The sequence below is a fragment of the Chenopodium quinoa genome, unplaced genomic scaffold, assembly GCF_001683475.1.
Source record: "Chenopodium quinoa cultivar QQ74 unplaced genomic scaffold, ASM168347v1, whole genome shotgun sequence".
Classification (NCBI taxonomy): domain Eukaryota; kingdom Viridiplantae; phylum Streptophyta; class Magnoliopsida; order Caryophyllales; family Amaranthaceae; genus Chenopodium; species Chenopodium quinoa.
Window position 1 is genome coordinate 110,087 of NW_018743616.1, and position 21,278 is coordinate 131,364.

Consider the following 21,278-nt stretch of genomic DNA (forward strand, 5'->3'; position numbering starts at 1 on the left):
TGAATATTATTTTTGTAAGGTAAAGTGAACGGGGCCTAACTTGATATTATTTACCATTTCTCGCCCTCACATAATTACCAAACTGCCTTAGGGCTAATGCAAAGTTCAAATCTATGAACATATTTTAAAATCTATTCACAATTGCACATTATAATTCTCGGTTAATTTTTTTTTTTTTTAAATTAACCCTCTTAAATCTTTAAAATTACTCAAAACATCACAAAAATGCCTTTATAGTAGACGTGATAAAAAAAATCGAGTCGGGCCTTATTATCATATCGCATACCCAAACCCGTCCAAAAGTAGTGGGTTTGTCGGGCTAAACGGGCTATTTGGTCTTTTCGGGCCATATTCGGGTTTTTAACTAAAAATATGTTTTTAGGTTTGTCCAAACCTGCCCAATTTTAGAGCCGGGCTTGCAGGCTGGACCGACGTTGATTAACTCTAGTTTATACGTGGACAATTTAATGACTAATTGTGTTGGGTTAATAAATACTCGTCAATCTACCCTCGAGGCCCAGACTTTCTTACAGACCCGAACCCCTAACACCCAACCTTTGCCCAGCCATCTCTTTCTTTGACTAAGCTAGAAACCTTCCCTTCCCCCTCTTGTAACTCCCTCCCACTACCAACTCCCTCGTCTGAACCGGAGATCATCCTTTTTCTGGTCGCAATTCATCCTCCTAACACCCCTCCCCCCATTTTTCCCATTCAAACTACCGGATTGTTATTAGTGAGAATTGTTATCATGGTGTATATAAAGTTTCTCAAGGATCCTTAACGCTTAATGCGCCTTGTTACCTTGCTTTAAGCTAAATTATGCTTCAAGAGAACCATTAGTTGTATAATTCCTTTTCTTTCGGCAGGTCTCCTGGTCCCTGCAGTGGACAAGCACAAGGCTACAACCCACATTCATGTTTAATACTGACTGTCTGACTGACGTACAATGAATTTCCTCACTACCACTACGCCGTACAGCCGTCCGTAATAGTCTCTACGTATTAATTATTCATTCTTATTAAACAGGTCATTTGACAAAGTAAAATTATTGATACATAAAATAAACTGGTATTATATGTTGTACCAACACAATGGAACAGCTCATACTGTGAAGTTTCGATCAAATTTTGATACAATTGTCATAATAGTTTCCACTAGTTATATTAAACATTGACATAAAGAGGGAAATATTTTGGCCAATGCCTAAACAGGTAAGTTGATTCTTGATGTTATACGACAAAAATCAATGGTTCCATCATATAGAAAGCTGTAGATTAGCAGCAAAACAATCAAGAGCTCCACACATCTGCACACACCCTCAGATTTTCGGGACTTTAATCAGCATGGTAACAGCGCTAATGGCCATACTTCTGAAACTCCCACTCGCTGTTGTCTGGTACATCAAATAACAAACGAGACTTAGGGGAAATATAGCAATAATAGACAACAAAGTAATATATTGCAGAAAGAATATGCAGACAAACCTAAAGGACAAACTTGACGGGTTTTAAGCCATCGGCTGATGCAGTGGAAATGAAACGCATGATTGCATACTCCTGCAAAACAATTCCAAATTTAAGCCAAGTGATAATTGATAGGCCACAACTGATAGGAGTTACAAAATGTTGGGATACATCTGAATAATATGACAAATTATCAACCAGGATAAAAAAGAACTACACCAGGGAAAAAACACAACATCACAGAAACCAAGAGTTCATATAAAATATAACAAAACAGAATATAGCAAGAGTATCACTATAACTTAATCAACCTCAAGCATCAAGTCATCTAACAGAAAAACTAATATCTGCAGGAGAGATTTCAGACTGCAATTCAAACACCGAGAAGCAAGTTGTTCAGATAATTATTGTTGACTTCATGGACCAAAAACTACACTCATGTATGACCCAAATGTGTATTTGCACCAAACTGCGGCCATCATGCTTAAAACATTTATGACTTTATGAGTATCAAAGATGCTGATATATGCTGTACTTATGTAATCTATGTACAACCCAACAAGCACTTTGCCCCATACTCTCAACTGTCCTGAGAGCCATAGCAATCTATGTACTTATGTATTCAACCCAACAAGCACTTTGCCCCATACTCTCAACTGTCTCAAGTCTCAATTTGAGCAAGCAGCCATATTGGAATACATGTGCAGTGAGGAATTATTCTAGAGTCAGCCTTCTACCAATTTTTCACCGCTTTTCAAGACATATTATAGGTTGGATCTTGAAAGATATGAAAGCTCTTCTTCTAAACTATACATAAAACTACAACAAACAAAGTTCTCCACAAAAATAGATATGTACTATGAAATTTGAGTTTTAAAATTCGTTTACTTTTTTTTTTTTTTTTTATGTATTCTTTTCCTTCCACTTTAGGATTGGCAAGGGAAACAAATAATGAAAAGATGTTATTGTTTGAATATGGACAATCATGTCTATAAATTACAAATTTACAATGTGAAAATAAATGAAAAACAAAACACCCAGAAATCATAAGCACATAAAAAGAATATACAAAAAAGTAAATAGATAAATAAATAAAAAAAAAGGGTTTTAAAATCATAATGAGGATGGTACTCTCAAGGTGCTTAAGAATCATAAAGAGATAGCATGTTGATACCCCATGCAAAGGGTACAACTACAGGCTTACACATTCAGATACCACACTACGTGGTTACAGAGCGCAGAGAAATCACAACTTTATTATGAAGTAGCTGCCAAAACAGTAGGCTCAATCCTCTAATTTTTACCATATTAAAAGAAATGATCTTTTTTCCCAGCTTCAGAAGACAGCTTATGAGCATCTTTGAAAACCATTCAACCATCAAAACAATGTAGTAAAGCAACTACTTCAATAAAAAAAAAGTTCATATTTGTTGCAAAAGCAAAGACCGTAAGAGCAAACGTGATCTTTTTCTTAAAAAAAAATTGTTCAGATGTTCACATTGCAGCCACTTCAGCCAAGTATTAAATTTCCAGACATGCACAATTTAACCCCACACCCACACCCACACCCACAGTCCCACACCCACCCAAAAGTAAAAGAGGTAGCTTTATCAATACCAAACCAAGGTACTCATAACTAACAACAATAACTCTATGTAGCATGTACTGTATCCTATTTCTTATGAGCAGTACAAATCAAACTCTATTGAATGCATCATTAGTAAAAAGCTTGTACAATGCATCCATATCAACTCTAAAACTCACGAATTATCTCTAGCACCAACATAATTCTCAACCAAAAAAAAAAAGCATTATCTCCAATGTAACCGGGGAACTTTTAAATCATTTATCATTACTACACATCCAAATCAACCAACCAGCAAATAATTTAAAACCATCCACTTGTCTAAGCTCTTAGTCAAGAAAATATTTCCTCATTATCACAATAGCCAACACAAGGCAACCAAATACGCGCATGAAAAACAGCACTTAAGGCTCCACACAAAAAGGCAAAAAGTATGATCGACTTCGAGGCTCTGGGAAAGGCAAGTTTGATAAGGCACAGTAGAGGCATCCTAGGCAGTTGACACTCAACGCAGACCTTTGAAAATCCATTAGTACGTACAATATCAATCACACTAATTGAGGTTCTATGGATGCCTAAATGCGCATAGCTAAATCTGTATTCACCACAAACTGTAAGCAACACTGTTATAGATAGGCCCATAGGAATGCATATAGACTAATATACCTTTCAATCCTCGAAAAAGAATCATTAACTTTCCAGACCTTTATCTATAATACATATATCATTGTCACAGAAAATCAGTGACATGTTATAAGTAAATACATTCAACAATATATATGCCTGTGCATGCCTTTGCCTCTGACCTCAATCACCTCATGCACCTAGGCTCTAAGTCCCCTATTTCCTTAATGTCTCATACTCTCATGCCTTTTAAGACATTTGTCCACAACCTTCCACAGCATAGCTCTTGAAGTTATAGAAATGTAACTTTCATTATAAATTAATTATAAAAAAAATAAAAAAATAAAAAATAAAAAATAAATTAAAAAATCAAGTTCCAAATCAGATAACTCTTAACAGCAAGATCAAAATTCAACATATATCTTTGGAAATCAAATCTACCATGCTCACCATCATAGCCTCCTATCAACCAAAGTAACCAATTCCAATTTTAGAAACTGGATCGTATGATCACATATTTCAAAGGGATAAGCTAAAACAGGAAACCCTTGTGACAATTTGTTGCCTTTTTCCACTTTTATTCAGCCAACAGTCATTTTACTCATTTAGAGCACCAAATTTCCTTCTTAGAACATTAACCAATGGCAACATTTTCCAACAAGAAACATTTATCACAATCAAATTTGCAACGTCAAACCCAAAGCAACTATTATCCTCATTTATCCCAAAAAGCTCCCTTCAGCACTAATTTTGACATTCAAATCCCACAAAACACAATGGTTAACCCTTGAGCAGAGTTGCAATCCCCAAGCTACATTCATTCATCTACTTTTTCCTCGTCAAAATAATTCTAAAAACAACACTACGTATAAACTAACAAACTCTCAACCACAATTAATCGATCATCCTTGCTGAAACTTGATACAGAGTATGTCAAAACAACCCCCCAAGGCCCTAACTTCACAATGCTATCTAGGATTCTAAAACAGCAGCAATCAACTCCACTAAACAATTCCCAACATCATACATTCTTTACAGCAATACTTCTTCAGCAAACACTGCCTATTCGATACCACATATTTTCAAAATCGTGCAATGTAAACAGAGTAAACACACACCCTTATCCACGAAGTAAGCTCAATCGTAGATGTCAAGCGTTCACGTATGCAGCCACAAACTCAAATTCCAAAATTTCACAATATTTCTAAAATTAAATTCAACAAATCTAGCTTAACTCAATTCCAGCAAAATCAGTATAGACCATATAAATATATAATATCACAAATATTAAACATCAATAATTGGGAGGAATTCATTGGAGTTCAAGAGATAAAAGTACCCCAAGCAACAGTACACTCTTCACTGGTAGCACTCGCTTGGTTAGCTTGGCATTCAATACCTATTCAAACACAACATCAAAAAAACCCTAATTAATTTCCCAGAACTAAAAAAAAAAAACCTAAAAATTACCCAAAAAAAGCTTTAAAACTCACAAAGATCCATGATGTGATTCCTGCAAATTGCGCAATTATCAACCACAATATCTGCCAAAAAAAATGCCCAAATAAAAAAAAACAGCACAAATCATCCAATATAAAACAGAAAATTAGGGTTAGGGTTTATAAGAATTAGAAGTAAAAAAGAGGGGTTTAGAATTACCCCAAGCCCAAAGAGAAACGGCATTCCACTTCTTGATCTCGAAACGTTTCGTTTTCTTGGATGAAGAAGAAGGACCAGGAGCAGAGCTCGAACCCTCCCCTGCGGGAACCATTGCCACGTCAGTCGCCATTGATGATATTTCTTTTTCTCTCTCGTTTTGTTTTTGTTCCGATGAAAAAGAAAAAGGTAGGAAATTAAGAAAGTGGATTACTTGGTATAAGGGAGCCCAAAAAGAAATAATGGTCCAACTTTTTTAATAAAGGTTGTTGACATTTGGTTTTGAGGGAGTTGGACTTTAGAATGATAACAAGATTTGGACTAACCAACTTGAGGGAGTTGTGCAAGCCTGTTAATCATAGATTCATAGTTATCAAACCACCAGTTTGGGACCGTGATCATCCAACTTGGGTTTGCCAGCTGATAAGATCTCTAAAATTGACCGACCGGTTAGATTGGTTTGGTTATTTTATTTTTACGCTTTTTTCACCATATACTTCTGACTTTTTTGTTTATTTACCATATTCACCTAAAAATTTTTAAATTCACCATATGCTCCTGAGTTATTATAAAAATTCACCATATACCCCTAATGACAACAAGATGAGTGAAATTTGGTTTTATTATGTATCAAAACCATCTTAGATCTTCCCCCCATCCTCGAAACCACTCCTCTCCTTTCTCCAAACCCCAAAACCACTCCTCTCCTTTCTCCAAACCCCAAAACCACTTCAAATCTCCATAACCATATCTGTATGATTGATTTTGGGGATGAGAAAAAGAAATTTGGGATGGTTTTGGGCATGGAAAAAAGGAATATGGATGATTTCAGGGGTAGGGGAATGTATTTAGGGTGGTTTCATATCAAAATTAACCCTAATAATTGATGAAGTTAACAATCATTAGTTATCAAGGGTATATGGTGTATTTTTGTGAAAACTTGAGGGTATATGATAAATTTAAAAAAGTTAAGGTTTCTATGGTGAATAAACAAAAAAATTAAGGGATATATCGTGAAAAATCCGTTGTTTTTATTAAAAATGAGTTAGTTGTATACATGAATCACCTTCTTCCAGGCTTCGCTGGATGACACAACATATTATTAAATAAGCCGATCTTACTTGTGATGGTTCCCAAGGATCAACATGACAACTTAAACACCTCTAGACTAATGACATTGTTCCCAATCTGCTCGAAATAATTTCAGATGTTTTTTGTATTAATTTTTTTTTTTTTAAGTAAAGATGTTTTTGCATTGTTTGTAACAGGATTTCTCAAGATCGACAAATTTACAAGCTGATCTTTCAAATTTGCAACCACATACCAAAAGATAATTTTACTGTCAAACTAAATGAAAATTTCTTTAAAATAAAGAGAGCAAATAATACAAAAGTAATATACATTTCATACTCCTTCAATTTAAGATTAAGTGTTTTTTTTTTTTTTTTTTGGGATAATTTTAGATTAGTTACTTATGAAGAAAATTTCATTTTATTTAAATGGTTAACTATTTTGCCAACTAATAATCACTTACATGTTATTACGTGCCTAGAGACATAATACTACATTAGAAAATCTCATTAACTATATAATCTTCAAATATCCCACTATATTCTCCATAAAATAAAGATGCTAAAAACATGTGTCGATATTATATTATATTATATACTTTGTATATTACATTGGCTAGACAAAATTAAGTAGGTAATAGATCCGCAAGATATGCGACATGAATGTTAACACATAAGATACTGTATGTTGGCTAAGCCAGCTCAATTGATATTTCATATTTGTATGTGTTTGATAATTGTACCAATACCAATTGCTTGGCTGTTAAAAGCATGGACGTGCAAACAAACAACCAATTTATTTAGTGGCGCTACCAAAGTTGATCAATCGCCGTTGCTCTTTATTTGTCCTTGATTTGCTGCTATTTCTTAGCAATGAACGAAAGAGACAAATTACATTATTATTTTTACGACTAATTCGTATTTAGAAGCCTAATTGGTTGATTAATATGATTAAATATTTGCTTGACTTTGATTCTTGTACTTAGTAATACTATTCTTTTTCTTTTTATAATTGACATTCTCCTATTTGACATTCCTTGATATTGATCTGTTATATCAGGAATTATTATGATGAAATTTATTATCTATGGTAAAGTTTGAAGAGACTTTTTTGCGTTAAAATAAGGTGATTTGATAAATGACAAATTTAAGAGACTGTTGAGTGTCAAATTTAATACAAACTAAATTAACCGAAGTATTAGTTAATTAATAAGAAAAGAAAAAAACATTTGTTAACAACCTCAATTAACACCACTTATGCATGCTAAGTTAGACTGTTAGTCCACTTAAATTTTGGAAGAATTTGATCATCTACAATTTTAGGAGTACGTCTTATAAAAAATACAACACAAAAGTACGTAGTGTTGTTCTACACTTCTACGCGCCAAACATGCAGTTAATGTAATTGTAAATTTATAGTCAATTTTAGAGTTTTAAGATGTTTATTACTTTATTAATTAGATGACAATGCATTAGTGGCTTTAGTGCACCTCTAAAACTTATGCTACACATTTTTTGAGGTTATAATTTATTTGGTTGACATATTATATCAAAGCTTGTATATTTGTAGCTATTGGATTGATCACACAAACTACAGTTAGTTCCATCTCAATTTTTTCAAATGTAAACCTAAGAGGTAAGAGTGTGTATTGGGGCTTTCTCAGTACAGGTAACGACACACATACATGCATGGCTGGGATTATAAAATTACTTAAAATTATGCTATTTCTGTTTTCTTTCAAATTTTGCTCATTTTCATTCAAGGTTTTTTTTTTTTTTTTTTTTTTTTTTTTCACGCACCTTTTTTTTATCTCACTTGAATGAAGTACACTTTAGTGAGTGCAAAGGCTCATCGGTTCATAGTGAATGATATGCGATGCATGGAAAATTTATGAAAGTTAAACAAAATAGGCAACAAGCTAAGATTAGTGTATAGCATATTGACACACCGACAAAATACTTATTTAGTGTCTCAATAAGAGCCTAAATAAATATACCGACACTCACATATGCAATTGTGCAACATTACGATAAATGACAAAAAAAAAAAAAAAATTAATATGCTCAATTAAAAAACAAGGGAAACATGCTGTTTAACTCCCCTATCCAAAAGTCGAAAGTAGGTAAAATTAATAGTGAAAAGTTTTACTTAGCTTTTTTATTTGTTTTTAATAAATTTAAATTTTTTAGTCCAAGTAATGAGTATGCCAATTGACATGCAAGATTTTGATTTGTTAAAAGTCACTAGGAGACACATAAAACTATGTAGTAATTAAATAAAGACATGATACAGATAATGATATTGGACACCACTAACATTACAAATTAATCTCATCTTAAAAAATAATTTAAGACTAAAGGAAGATTAGTATAAATTAGTAAATCAATTAATTAAAATATGTAACCATTCGGCTTTGATTTTCATGTCAGCATATTGAACATATTTTAAAGGGCACTTCATCTCTTAAATTAGCTCATCAATCATGTCAATATATAAAATGAAAAGGACATGAAATTATAATATAAGAAGGCAACTTGAAGTATCATAATATATTCTTCTAATCTTCATTATAATAATAATTTGATACAACTTTGTAACAATTCCAAAAAATATGTATATATAATTTTGACAATATGAACTAATCAATAAAAAAACCCTCATAATTCAAAGAATGTAGAAAAAAAAAAAACAAACGTATATTGTATCCCTATTCTATTTATCTAGACACTTGATATTTTTGCAAACTTTGTATTTACAAATATGAAGTTTCCTTTTTTTTTTTTCTTTTTTTTTTTGACCCCACTTTTGGGTGTATGCAAATAATGTTACTAGTAACATTTTTGTTTTGTTTTTGCATGGTCTATGCTCCTCTTCCCATGTGATGGTGGCCCGGAGAGTTAAACCCATTTCTAAGATTTCTTTGTACATTAGGGTCCGAGTTCACTATACTTGAAGGCTTTGGTGCTCTTATACGGTTTATGTCGTGGCGACGTTGAGGACGTTGTTGATGGTTGTTGTGGTGGTGGCCGTTTTCTTTCTTCGTTTCACCTCCCAATTTATCATGGGCGGGACTTTGGTCACTTGGGGCGGTGTAAACGAAGGGTCCGGATGGGATATCATGGACTAGGTTTAACAAGGGTTCCAAGGTTTTTACAACGACGCTCATTGTGGGCCTGCTCTTGGGGCGATGGCTTAGGCATTGGTAGGCTAGTAGTGCAGCCTTTTGGGCCCCATCGTCGGAGTATTGATCCTCTAATCTTGGGTCCATTAGACGTGGAAGTCGTCGTTGGCTTTGCAATTGTGGTCTAGCCCACTCGGCTAGGTTTTGTTCTCTTGGAGGACGGTTCTTGTCCATTGATCGTCTACCTGTAAGGAGTTCCAAGAGTACAACTCCAAAACTGTATACATCACTCGCGGCTGTCAAATGACCTGAAAAATGAATGAAGCACATATAACTTTAGTACATACTTCGTTAATATACCTTTGGAAGTTAATTAGAAAGGCTTTATTTCAACTAATGTCTAGAAGGCTTTATTTGCATTAGTCAATTTCGACTGTTCTTACACTTTGATATGTTTGTCAATATTCTACGTCTATGTCATAGAGATGTCTATATTATAAATAAAAGAGGTCTCTTGACTACCTATTAATGAAATATACATAGGATTTTTTTTAAATTTAATTCTTCCTTAGGAAGAGAACGGAATTATAAATTTGTTATCATATTGAACAAGTTACACTTAAAAGAAAAGAAAAGAGTTTAATTCGAGTTATTTTATTTTTCTAATATCTTGCTTATTTGGATAATCCATCTATACCCGTCAAGTTAGAGGAATATACTTTGTATAAGTTACATGATTTGTCAAATAACTTTCTAAAATGCATATACTATCAAGTAAAGTTTGGAATATAAATTTAAAAATCACAATGTTGAACTATTTTTTTGTCCAATAATTAAAAAATATAAATAAATAAATTATGCTTGAAATATTCTACTGTCCTTTTATTAGAGACTAATTTCTCTTTATTATGTGAGTAATAAATGTTATAAAAGGGTCTCTAATAAAAGAACGGAGGGAGTACTATGAAGTGAAAAAATTACCTGTCATGATGTATTCAGGAGCAGCATAACCTTGTGTGCCCATAACTCTAGTAGAAACATGGGTGTCGTCTCCCTCAGGACCTTCTTTCGCCAAGCCGAAATCAGATAACTTAGGGGTAAAATCCTGTAGAATTGCATTATAATTTTGATGTATTAGTAACATATATTAATGAATTATGTGTATGTTTTGCTACTTTGTTGTAATGTTGAGGATGGGTGTTTGTTAACAAGGACATAGTGTACTTACAGAATCCAATAAGATGTTTGAGGCTTTGAAATCGCGGTAGATGACTGGGTTCTCTGCTTCATGAAGAAACGCGAGCCCTTTAGCAGCTCCAAGCGCGATCTTTAGTCTTGTTAACCATGGAAGTGAAGCAGAAAATCCTGTAAATAAGATGAATTTGGATATTAGTTTAATGAATTCTGGTTGTTTTCTTTGATGAACACATTCTTATAATAATATGTTTGTAGAAGTCAATATAAAATAATGACATACTAAATGTTTCTAGAAAAAAAATAAGTACATGACAAAATAGGACCTTTCAATTACAATGGTAGGTAATTTGAGATTATGAGAGCTCAACATATTAATGTGATTTGTACAACTATCTTGAGCAGTTAAAAGACGCGGAAACTAAATAATTATGCCAATGCTTCTCATACGTTAATGCTAAAGGAATTTAAGGTTTAGATGATAAAATGCTTTTAAACCTTTCCTCAACATAGCTTACTCATGCTCCTATTTACATTGTTACTTAACAAATTTTGTTTCAATCATGGTTACAAAGCCATATATGAGCAAACCTATCTCATTACCCTCATATCCAAAAAATCATAGGCAATTCGACGTACAAAAGTCAAATACAATAAGTACACCGTAACATTGATAAGATACGTGCGAATATTAAGGACTACCACAAGAAGACATCAAAAGATTATGTACATGAATTCAACCATCAAATTTGCTTCCTTTTGCTTTCCATCCTTTCCAAATAAGGTATAAGCAAAAATCAAGAAATCATGTAAATAAGGCGTCAATATCATTCACCTAATGCACACCTAATCCTCTAGACTCAGTATGTGTCAAAAAGATAAAAATGTTATGATCATGATCATGATCATGGTAGAAATTTAATTAAAGTTATTAGCCAACCAAAAAAATAGAAAAAATTTAAAGGTTTATTAATTAAGTACTTAATTAAATTAAATGAAATACTAATTAAGTTGGTGAACTTACTTCTAAAGAGTTGATTTTCAAGACTACCACGAGGCATATACTCGTAAACTAAAACTCTGTGTTCATCTTCACAGCAATATCCTATCAACTTTACCAAGTGGGGATGTCTTAGTTGTCCAAGCACCTTCACTTCTGCCTGTAATCAATTATTTTTAAAAGGACAATTTTAATTATTAGTTTGTCTCATTAAAATACAAAAAAACTACAATAATTTTATATGAAAATAAATAAATTAAATATAAAAAAATAAAAAATAAATAAAAATTCCCCCCTTCCCCACCAACATTAATTGACCAGTTCAAAAATCCAAAAATTATTCAAATATTTGTACATGCAAGTTAAAAAAAATAAAAAATTAACCCGTGGTAGTCCTGAACCACCCAATAATTAAAATTCGACAAATAAAAAGAAAAAAATTCGTACCAGCCATTCGCGATGGCCTTGGGGACCATCGAGGTCAAGAATTTTAACTGCGACGGGTTGAGCCTTCAACCCGGGTCTAATTTTATCATCGATGAACCCTTTATGGACCGGGCCAAACCCGCCTTCTCCAAGGAAGTTAGTGGAGGAGAAATTTTGAGTAATCAATCTTAGCTCATTGAGATTTAACTCATGAATGTTAGACCCAGCTAAAGATATAGATAGATCCTCTGATAAGGTAAGCGAATTCGGGTCACTTAAATTATTTCCGAAACCATTCCTTTGAAAGTATTGATGTTGATCTGAAGCTGCTATTTTCTTCTTAGGTTTAGGAGCATCAACGGAATTTTCATCAAATGTACCACAACATGGCATAAATGTTCTCCATGAGATCTTGTTATCGACTGTCATTATGTTACGCGTATTGTCCTTGTGTATAAAAATGGCGATTATGGAGTGATCTTGAATAAATATGTTATGATGAATGATGATGAGGTAGCTAGTTGAGCATTGAAATTGTCATGTAAAAATATGAAGAGAGAGAAAGAGAGGAGAGAGAAAGTTAAGAAGGATGTGTTTTAGAAATGGTGAAAAATGAGAAATGGAAGGCAAGACTTTAAAGGGAGGAGGAAAAGTTAAAGAGAAGTGAGGAAACATCCTATTTCTTGCCCTCTAATATTCAAATCAACAACTACCCTCCACAATACAAACAATTAGATAGAGGTTTACAACTCCTTTTGAATATTTCTCTTTTTTTATTGATTATTTTCGCGGAATATTTAAAACAAAAACTAATTACGTATTATATTATATTATATTATAGCGGGTTGATTTTTAAAAAGGATATAACAAATATTGTGGAAAATTTCCTTATTGGATCTAGGGAAATATGTGGAAGTGTCTATTATGATGTATAAAATAATGAGATAAGGAAAGTCTTAAGTCTAATGTATTTGGTTGTAAAGGGACAATGACAAAGATACCCTTTCCTTGACTTTGGCTCTCATTTTGCTATTTGACGTTTATTAGTGTCAAGCATTGCTTGCCCACAAAGTTTTAACTTATTTGGTAGGGCTGATGTAGGGATCAATGATGTCAAATTATTACAATTCTACATAATTAGACGTCAATTTATCACAAATATAGCTCGTTTTAGGCATGATAGATTATTAACCCTGAATAATTATCAAATTTAAATTTGAAATGTATTGCGAAATCAGATAACTTTGGCTTGATTTTTACCATAACTAAAAATTATATAAGCTGCTTAGAGATCAAGATTAAAGAAATGCTTGGGGTAGCTTCAAGTTTTAAAAATTATGGTTTTTAATTTACTCTATTTTAGAGTATCTACCTTTATACTTCTTACTAGCTTGTAAGTCGTTATAATGTATAAGAAGATGAATATTGACATAGACATTAAAATCGTTATAAGATGAATATTGTAAGTCGTTGTATGACTGTATAGCCATAGGATGAGTCTTATTAACATTGGATAAGATATACATTGTTCCACACCATAAGTTTGGGAAAATAATATATAATTGTATATTAGGTAAATAATTTCAGTTTACTTGTCATTATGTATTACTCCGTATTAGCTTAAATTGTATACATATGCAAATTGACTTTAGAAAACATGTAGATCGAATTTTGTACTTACATGAAGCATAAACTATAAATAGTCATAATCCAGTTATTTAATCTTCAATCGATTTTGTATTTTTTTTTTCCAACCAATTTTCAATTTTATATTCATAACTTATCGTGTTTAAGATTTCCAATAAAAATAAATCAAAGAAAGAGCTTAATTAAGCTAATTACTACAAGTGTACACTATAGTGAGCACAACATGCATGTTATACTTATTTATATGACAGCTTGTTCTTGGTTGTTACACTAGAAGCAAAAATGTAACATTGGATGGTTGGGCGCCGCAGTAGCTAGAGTGGAGTGTTGTGATGATTAAAATTTTATAATCATCAAATTTTTTTTTTATCATTATTGATAATCTCAAATGACAAGCTGGCACTTAAATGTCTAATGATATGGTTAAGTTTAACAATTCAATTTAATAAATTATTGAACAATCAGCTACTTGTAAAGATTAAATTAATATAAGACAATTTTTTGCATATAAACTTTATATATATATATATATATATATATATATATATATATATATATTAATCAATAATTCCAAAGTTCTCTCACAAAAGCCAAATTTTGAATTATCTATTATTTCCAACAAATTTTCCTGTTATTATTACGTAAAGTATTTCTTCGTCCATTTCAAAAAAAAAAAAAATCAATACTTTGGCTAGAATTGTGAGAACTTTTTGGACAAAGTGTTGCAATTTTTTTGAAGCGAAGGAAGTATTTGATTACTTTCAATATATAATGTTGAAATACCAAAGTTCAAATTATAACCAAGAGATACGCACATTTGGTCTAAAGTATGTGATGGCAATGAGTTAAGATGTGGCAACTAAAGGCCTGTTTTATAAGTTTAGTTCAAGAAAAAAAAAGTTTTGATAATGGGCTAATCATGCAAGTTCAAATTACAACTAAAATAAGTTTTAATAAGATTTAATAAGTTCATATAATTTTAGGTAAGTTCAGATAAATTTTGATAAGTAAAAATCAGGTAAATGGAACACACCCTAAATAGCTAGATTTAAAGTAAGTATATATAACAAATTATTGATGCAAGACTAGATAATTACCAATATAAAATAAGCATTTTAACATTGTAATATCTCTCATTGTAACAATAAAAACGTGATGAGTAGCTAACATTTCTATGAAGTGTGAATTGTGAAACAGATTTCAAGCTAAGGACGGCAACAATTGACAACTTATCTATTTTGATATAGAGTCAAGTTAAGGTATCGTCTGGCTTATATAGATAATAGTGTCCCTTAAAATTCTAATTCTAGAACCAATTTTATTAGTATCCATCACATAAACTATTGGTACTTAATTTGTCTTACATGCATGAATAAGACCCTCATATACCCTTTTTAGATGTGAACCATGCCATATTGACTTTTCATATTCAAATGTGATTATTTCTTTTATGGAAAAGGTGGAAGCTAGCAATAATTATTCAGTTATTACCAAAATATATATTAAGGATATAGTCTCATTAAGTTCAACTACGTCATTCAACCTATTAAATTTATAAGAAGAAATATAAAGGACATGTATGAATAACCCAAACAGGTATGAGGAGAGTTCTCGATCCAATCTAATAAATTGATAATTACTTTTCTATTTCTCTGATGTGAAACAACTTGCATGTGAGTTCATGAATCATGACAAATATACATTCAAGTTCAACACTATCCCTTACCATCCAAATATCCAATTATACATTTATGTATCAAGTACAATACTTTTAATATACTTCTATATAACTACAAGGACATGAACTGTTTTTTTATTTTGAAAGATACAACTATACAAGGACATGAACTATTAATTAAGATTTTATAAATTTGAGAGTCTATTCGATCACCGATTAGGCCAATTTGATATATTACCTCCGTTTCTTATAATGTGCAATAAAGAAATATTTTATGCCTCACAAATAATACTCCTTTGTTATACATAATAAGAAACGGAGGTAGTATCTACTTGAAAACTTCATGAAATTTCTGTAAATGAGAAAATAGCTTAAGATAAATAATGCAATCCTATACCATACCCTTTTTTTTTTTTTTTTTTTTTTACTTTACAGGATCCTATACCATACTTATTGTCGTGTAACACAATAAATTGTCTCTTTTTAACCAACTAATAATATTATTGCTCTTTTTATTGGTGTAGTAGGTAACACTCATTAAAGTGCAAAATTTATATATATAATCGTTCAACGGGTAACTTATATAACTACGCTTAGCCCAAGGTTTGTATACAATTATGCATTTAGACTAGTATAGTCAACTAATTAAGGCAATGCCTATATATGAACAAAATACAATTATAAAACATTAGTATAAAATTTTATAATAATTACGCGGTTAATTTAATATACGGAGTACCATAATTTTGAGTTGAAATGTCATAGAGTTGAAAGACACGGTCACTCTTTTTTCTTTTTTTTTTTTTTTTTTTACTTTTTTTATTTTAATTTTTTAATTTAGTTTAAATCATAATCAAAGATGACTAGGGTCTTAAAAAGAATAAAGATCACGGTTTCGCTGGCTAGAGGGCCTGAGAATTAAGGCCAGGTCAGAGGGGTAAAATTGGAAACAAAAAAAATCAAGTGTTAAGACTGAGCAACGGATATAAAACAAGTTGGTAGGTTGAAATAGCACTGTTGTTGACTTCTAGAAGCTTTTTAAGTGTTTTCATTCTTCCAATTATTTTTATGATTTTATTTTATTATGAAAGTCAAAAAAGTAAAATAAAATGTAGCCTATAAATGGAATTACATTACACGAACGCAAACACTACTTATCTTTCTACTTCACAGTTCACACCATACACTCAAACTCAAAGGGGTTTCAACTAGTTTCTAGGTTTAGATCAAAATATCTATACATTTTTCAACCAAAACGAACAACTTATAGCAATATAGGTAGAAGATGTACGTGATACGGAGTATATTGGGATTCATAGAGGTGTTGATTATTGGGCGGTCAATAATGAAAATAGTAACGATGATCGTCTAATTATTTATGAAGTAGTTGTTACATGTTAGAATATGTCCCGAATCACTTTGCCCTTATGAATGTATTGTATTGTATATAGTACATATTATGTATGATTTTGTTTTTGGAGGAGCATATAAACTTTATATATTTCATTTGTTTCTAAAAGTTCGACTCACTTTACATTTACGCGGTCTCCAGAACATTTTCGACCATAAATATTTTCGGCTATGTATAAGTGACAATTATTAGAAGGTTATATTTGGAAAATTTATAATAAGGGGAATATAATAAGATCCCACATGCTAATTTATTTCTTGTGTATAAGTCATATAATGCGGTCAAAGTTATTTTATTTTGAGCACATGTATAATAAGTGAGTCGAACTTTCAAAATTGGAGGTATTACATGTTGTAACCTGTCTAGCTTAATGTTGTACTTGTGCTGGAATTCTTGATTTGAAATCCCTTTTCTTCTTAGTCAAAAAGCTTAATGTTGTATTTTGTAATGCTTTATTAATTAAATTGTTTTTTCTTCCCTTTATACCCAACACGAAATATTCCACTCGAAAGTGGAGGGTCGATGAGATTTGAACATGTGACCTTTATGTCATGCTGTCTCTGGATATCATGTTAAAAAACTAACTCAATAAAAGTTGATGGTTGAGGTCCAAGAATTTTTTATTTTTTCATACACTATTACACCCCTCACACAAGAGCCCGTTGGGCTTGAAGTGTGGATAGAGTATATAAATCAATCCAAGTTGATGGTTGAAGCACATAATCGGTTTATATACTCATCATGCCCCCTCACGTGAGAGACCTTTGGGCTTGAAATATGGATGCGGCATGGGCTCTCTCATACCCAGCGCGAAATATTCCACTTGAAAGTAGGAGAGTGGATGAGATTTGAACCCGTGATATTTGTGTCATGTTATCTCCAATACCAAGTTAGAGGAAAAATTCAACCAAAATTAAAGTTTAAGCTTATAGTTGAAGTTCAGAGTCGATTTTTATACTCTATCAGATATATCCACTCAATATATATTTTAGTATGTAAAAAAGTTCACATTAACCACATTGATAAGACTTACTTGATATGGGATATTTTTTGCAATCTAAGTACTTTAGACGCAAGTATAGTAATCTTTCAGTTCCTTTTTTTCTCATTTAAAATCATAAATTCAAATTAAAGAGAAAAACTTTAACTATGAATATTATTGACTTCACTTCATCCTTGTCACCGAGTGTGACATATATGTACCATCTAAGCACAACTCAAGGGATTCTATTAAGTGTGACATATATGTACCATCTAAGCACAACTCAAGGGATTCTATTAGCTTTTAGGTTTTATACGAAATATCTATACATTTTCAACAAAAAATGAGCAACATATAGAGATATATATAGGTAGATAAGGTACATGAAACGATGTAATTGGGAAGTCATAGAGTTGTGGATTACTGGGAGGTCATTGAAGCTAGTAGAGATGTCGGTAACTCATCTACTTAATTAAACTTAGTTGCTTGTAACGTGGTATGTCTCTTTTTTATTTATTTATTTATTTAATTTAATTTTTTTTATTATTTAGAGAGCCATAAGGGCGGGTAATGAGAATCAATTCTGGAATCTCCTAAAATCGGGAGAGAAGCCCTAACCGCTTGAGCTATCCTTCACTCTCGTAACATGGTATGTCTTGAATCGTTTTGATCGGCTCTTTCTAGCAATCAATCCTGGGATCTCCTAAAATCGGGAGAGAAGCCCTAACCACTTAAGCTATCCTGGCCTCACTCTCGTAACATGGTATGTCTTGAATCGTTTTGATTGCCTCTTTCTAGCAAAATAAATTTATTTGATTTTCTGTTTGGACCTATTTTGATTGTTGTAGCATATAAGATATAACTTTCTACTTATCTACGTGTCAAAAAAACTCTCGCCTTTCCTCTCCTCTCTTCTAGGGTTTCTCCAAATTCTTGGCTTTTTAGGTTGGTAAATTAGACTAATTTCTTCGGAAATTAGACTAATTTCGACCCTTTTTCCTTAATTTTCTTTAGTTTTGCAATTTAGTTTTCAATAAATCTACACGAGTAGTGTAGATATTCGTCCGTCTCCCTATGGTGGAGTCATTAATTTTTGTTAATTTTGTTGTTTGTTTTTGTTTAGGGTTTTTTGTGTGTTAGGGTTTATTAAAAAGGTAATCATCTTTTTCCCTATTATTAGTTCATTCGTAAAGAGTTATTCGGGATCGCAACGGTTGTCAAATCTTCAAAGGCGTTCTAGTGAATCAGATGAAAATCATCCTTACAGCTACAACAAATCGTTAGACCGTCTCTCTGAAAAGGTTGTATATTCCAGCAATATGTGCGAGAGATGTACCACAGTGCAAGATCTATTCAACGATCGTAGCTTTGATGAAGGAAACCCTTATTTGATTCAATTTTATGTATTTGTTAACTTAGATTTCATTTGTATATGCCGTATGGGTTTTGATTAATGAATTGATTTGTTTTTAAAAAATATATATATATATATAACTTTCTACTTGGTAACCTATCCTGATTATGTAACATATATTTTCTCCATTTTTTATTTAATTGTACCATTTGTCATTTTACGCTTATCAATGCAATACTTTGGCCATTATTAATATCTTTAATTATATTTAAGTAAAAATTATAAAAATTTGATATTTAAAAACTAGATGTTGAGACGAATCTAACTAGATCGTACATGACTATATTTTTCCTTGCAGATAAATTGCAAAAGATGATCAAATAATGTTGTGTGAATAGTGTAAAAGTCCAAATTGTGCAACTAAAAAAAAAAAGGAAGTATAAATTATGTAATTCCTCAAGATTATAGATATACAGTGCACATAATGTGTCGAAACTCAAAAAGTTTGAGTAGATTATGTACAATAATTATTGATAAAAAAAATAAATAAATAAAATACTTTGTCATAAAATTTTATAAGACACCTATGTAGAAAACATACTTGTATATAATACTCACATAAATATCATCACATGTAATTGTTTTAATGATATGAAAGTTGTAAAAGTTGATACAATCTTTAAATTGAAAGTGGGAGACCGTGATTTGTATGTGGGATGAAAAATATAACCACTCAATGCAAAATATCTTAGTTGACCAAAAAACTTCACATACATTAACCACATTGATATGACTCATTTGAGCGTGAAGCTGGATAAATGTACAATCTAAGTTCTATATGAGGCAACTATAATACTTTCTCCGTTAATGGTTATTTGTAATAAATGTACTTTTTATAGAGATTTAGGCAAATTTTTTAAGGCATGATTATTGAAAAATTAGGACACTTGGTTAAGTATTAATCCTACTTAAAAAAAAAGTATTAATCCTACTTAAAAATTGAAAAATTAGGACACTTGGTTAAGTATTAATCCTACTTAAAAAAAAAGTATTAATCCTACTTAAAAAAAAAAAAAAAAAAAAAAAAAAACATATCACCATCGAAACCCAAAACCAGAACCACCACCAAAACCACCGACAATCACCAGAACCACCACCAAAACCACCGACAATCACCAGAACCACCAAACCCATCGACACTCAGAATCCTAAACACCACCAAAACCATCGAAACCCAACCACGAACCCAGCCTTCACCACCGAAACCCAACCACGAACCCAACCTTCACCACCGAAACACAACCACGAACCCAGCCTTCACCACCGAAACCCAACTACGAACCCAATAAACCACCCACGAACCCAGCAAACCACCATGAACACAGCAAACCACCACGAACCCACCTAAAACCACCACGAACGAGCCAAAACCACCACGAACCCAGCAAACCAGGCCACCACGAAACCCAATTAAATTGGAACCACCATGAATTGAATTACTCCCGATCAAGCCACCACCACAAAACCAGATATGAAACCCCTAAAACTATCCTACGAAACTCACGCCACCCCCACGAACCGGATATAAAACCCATCCCCACGAAACTCACGCCACCCCCACGAACCAGATCTGAACCCCTAAAACCACCCCACGAACTCGAACCCACGAACCAGACGAAGCCAAATCCACGAAGTCGGACCCACGACCAAACGAACCCAAACCAAAATTGCAATAGGAGAGAGAAGGGGGAAGATGAACCAAAATGTAGGATTTTTGATGAAGATGAATGATTTTTGATGAAGATGAATGAAAATGCTAGGGAGATGAATGATTTTTGGTGATAATGATTACAATAATCAGATTTATTAGGTAAAAAGTTAAATTAGGTTAGTGATTTAATTAGATGTCTAAGTTGTTTAAGTAAGGGTAATATGGACATTTTGTTGGCAAAAAGTTACTAAAAGTGGGAAGAAAAAAAATTGTTGCACATAATAGATAGCAACCGAAAATGGTAAATGTTGCAGATAACTGTTAATGGAGGTAATACTTCAATTTGTTCTGTTTT

At 32.2% G+C, this 21,278-nt stretch overlaps 2 protein-coding genes across 2 annotated transcripts; both read right to left on the reverse strand.

Annotated features, from left to right (window-relative positions):
* Positions 1-1,045: 1,045 nt before the first annotated feature.
* LOC110682960 (RING-box protein 1a-like) lies at positions 1,046-5,553 on the reverse strand. The gene is made up of 5 exons (XM_021859298.1): positions 5,332-5,553; positions 5,166-5,216; positions 5,012-5,071; positions 1,485-1,556; positions 1,046-1,393 (listed from the first exon to the last, which is right to left on the reverse strand). The coding sequence occupies exons 1-5, from the start codon at positions 5,459-5,461 to the stop codon at positions 1,356-1,358; spliced, it is 351 nt and encodes a 116-aa protein (XP_021714990.1). The 5' UTR covers positions 5,462-5,553; the 3' UTR covers positions 1,046-1,355.
* A 3,386-nt stretch (positions 5,554-8,939) lies between these two features.
* Positions 8,940-12,903, reverse strand: LOC110682961 (serine/threonine-protein kinase RIPK-like). Its single transcript, XM_021859299.1, has 5 exons — positions 12,162-12,903; positions 11,739-11,874; positions 10,749-10,885; positions 10,502-10,625; positions 8,940-9,828 (listed from the first exon to the last, which is right to left on the reverse strand). Exons 1-5 carry the CDS (start codon positions 12,567-12,569, stop codon positions 9,260-9,262), a joined length of 1,374 nt encoding a protein of 457 aa, XP_021714991.1. The 5' UTR covers positions 12,570-12,903; the 3' UTR covers positions 8,940-9,259.
* Positions 12,904-21,278: the final 8,375 nt, after the last annotated feature.

What these genes read in the sequence shown, in the direction of transcription:
- LOC110682961 (XM_021859299.1), bottom strand. Translation starts at nt 12,569, where the DNA reads ATGACAGTCGATAACAAGATCTCATGGAGAACATTTATGCCATGTTGT. An exon ending in TGAAAATCAACTCTTTAGAA is followed by an intron (nt 10,886 to 11,738) that starts GTAAGTTCACCA and finishes TCTTATTTACAG; the next exon opens with GATTTTCTGCTTCACTTCCA. An exon ending in CAAACATCTTATTGGATTCT is followed by an intron (nt 10,626 to 10,748) that starts GTAAGTACACTA and finishes GCAATTCTACAG; the next exon opens with GATTTTACCCCTAAGTTATC.
- LOC110682960 (XM_021859298.1), bottom strand. Translation starts at nt 5,461, where the DNA reads ATGGCGACTGACGTGGCAATGGTTCCCGCAGGGGAGGGTTCGAGCTCT. An exon ending in AGAGTGTACTGTTGCTTGGG is followed by an intron (nt 1,557 to 5,011) that starts GTACTTTTATCT and finishes ATTGTTTTGCAG; the next exon opens with GAGTATGCAATCATGCGTTT. An exon ending in CCGTCAAGTTTGTCCTTTAG is followed by an intron (nt 1,394 to 1,484) that starts GTTTGTCTGCAT and finishes TTGATGTACCAG; the next exon opens with ACAACAGCGAGTGGGAGTTT.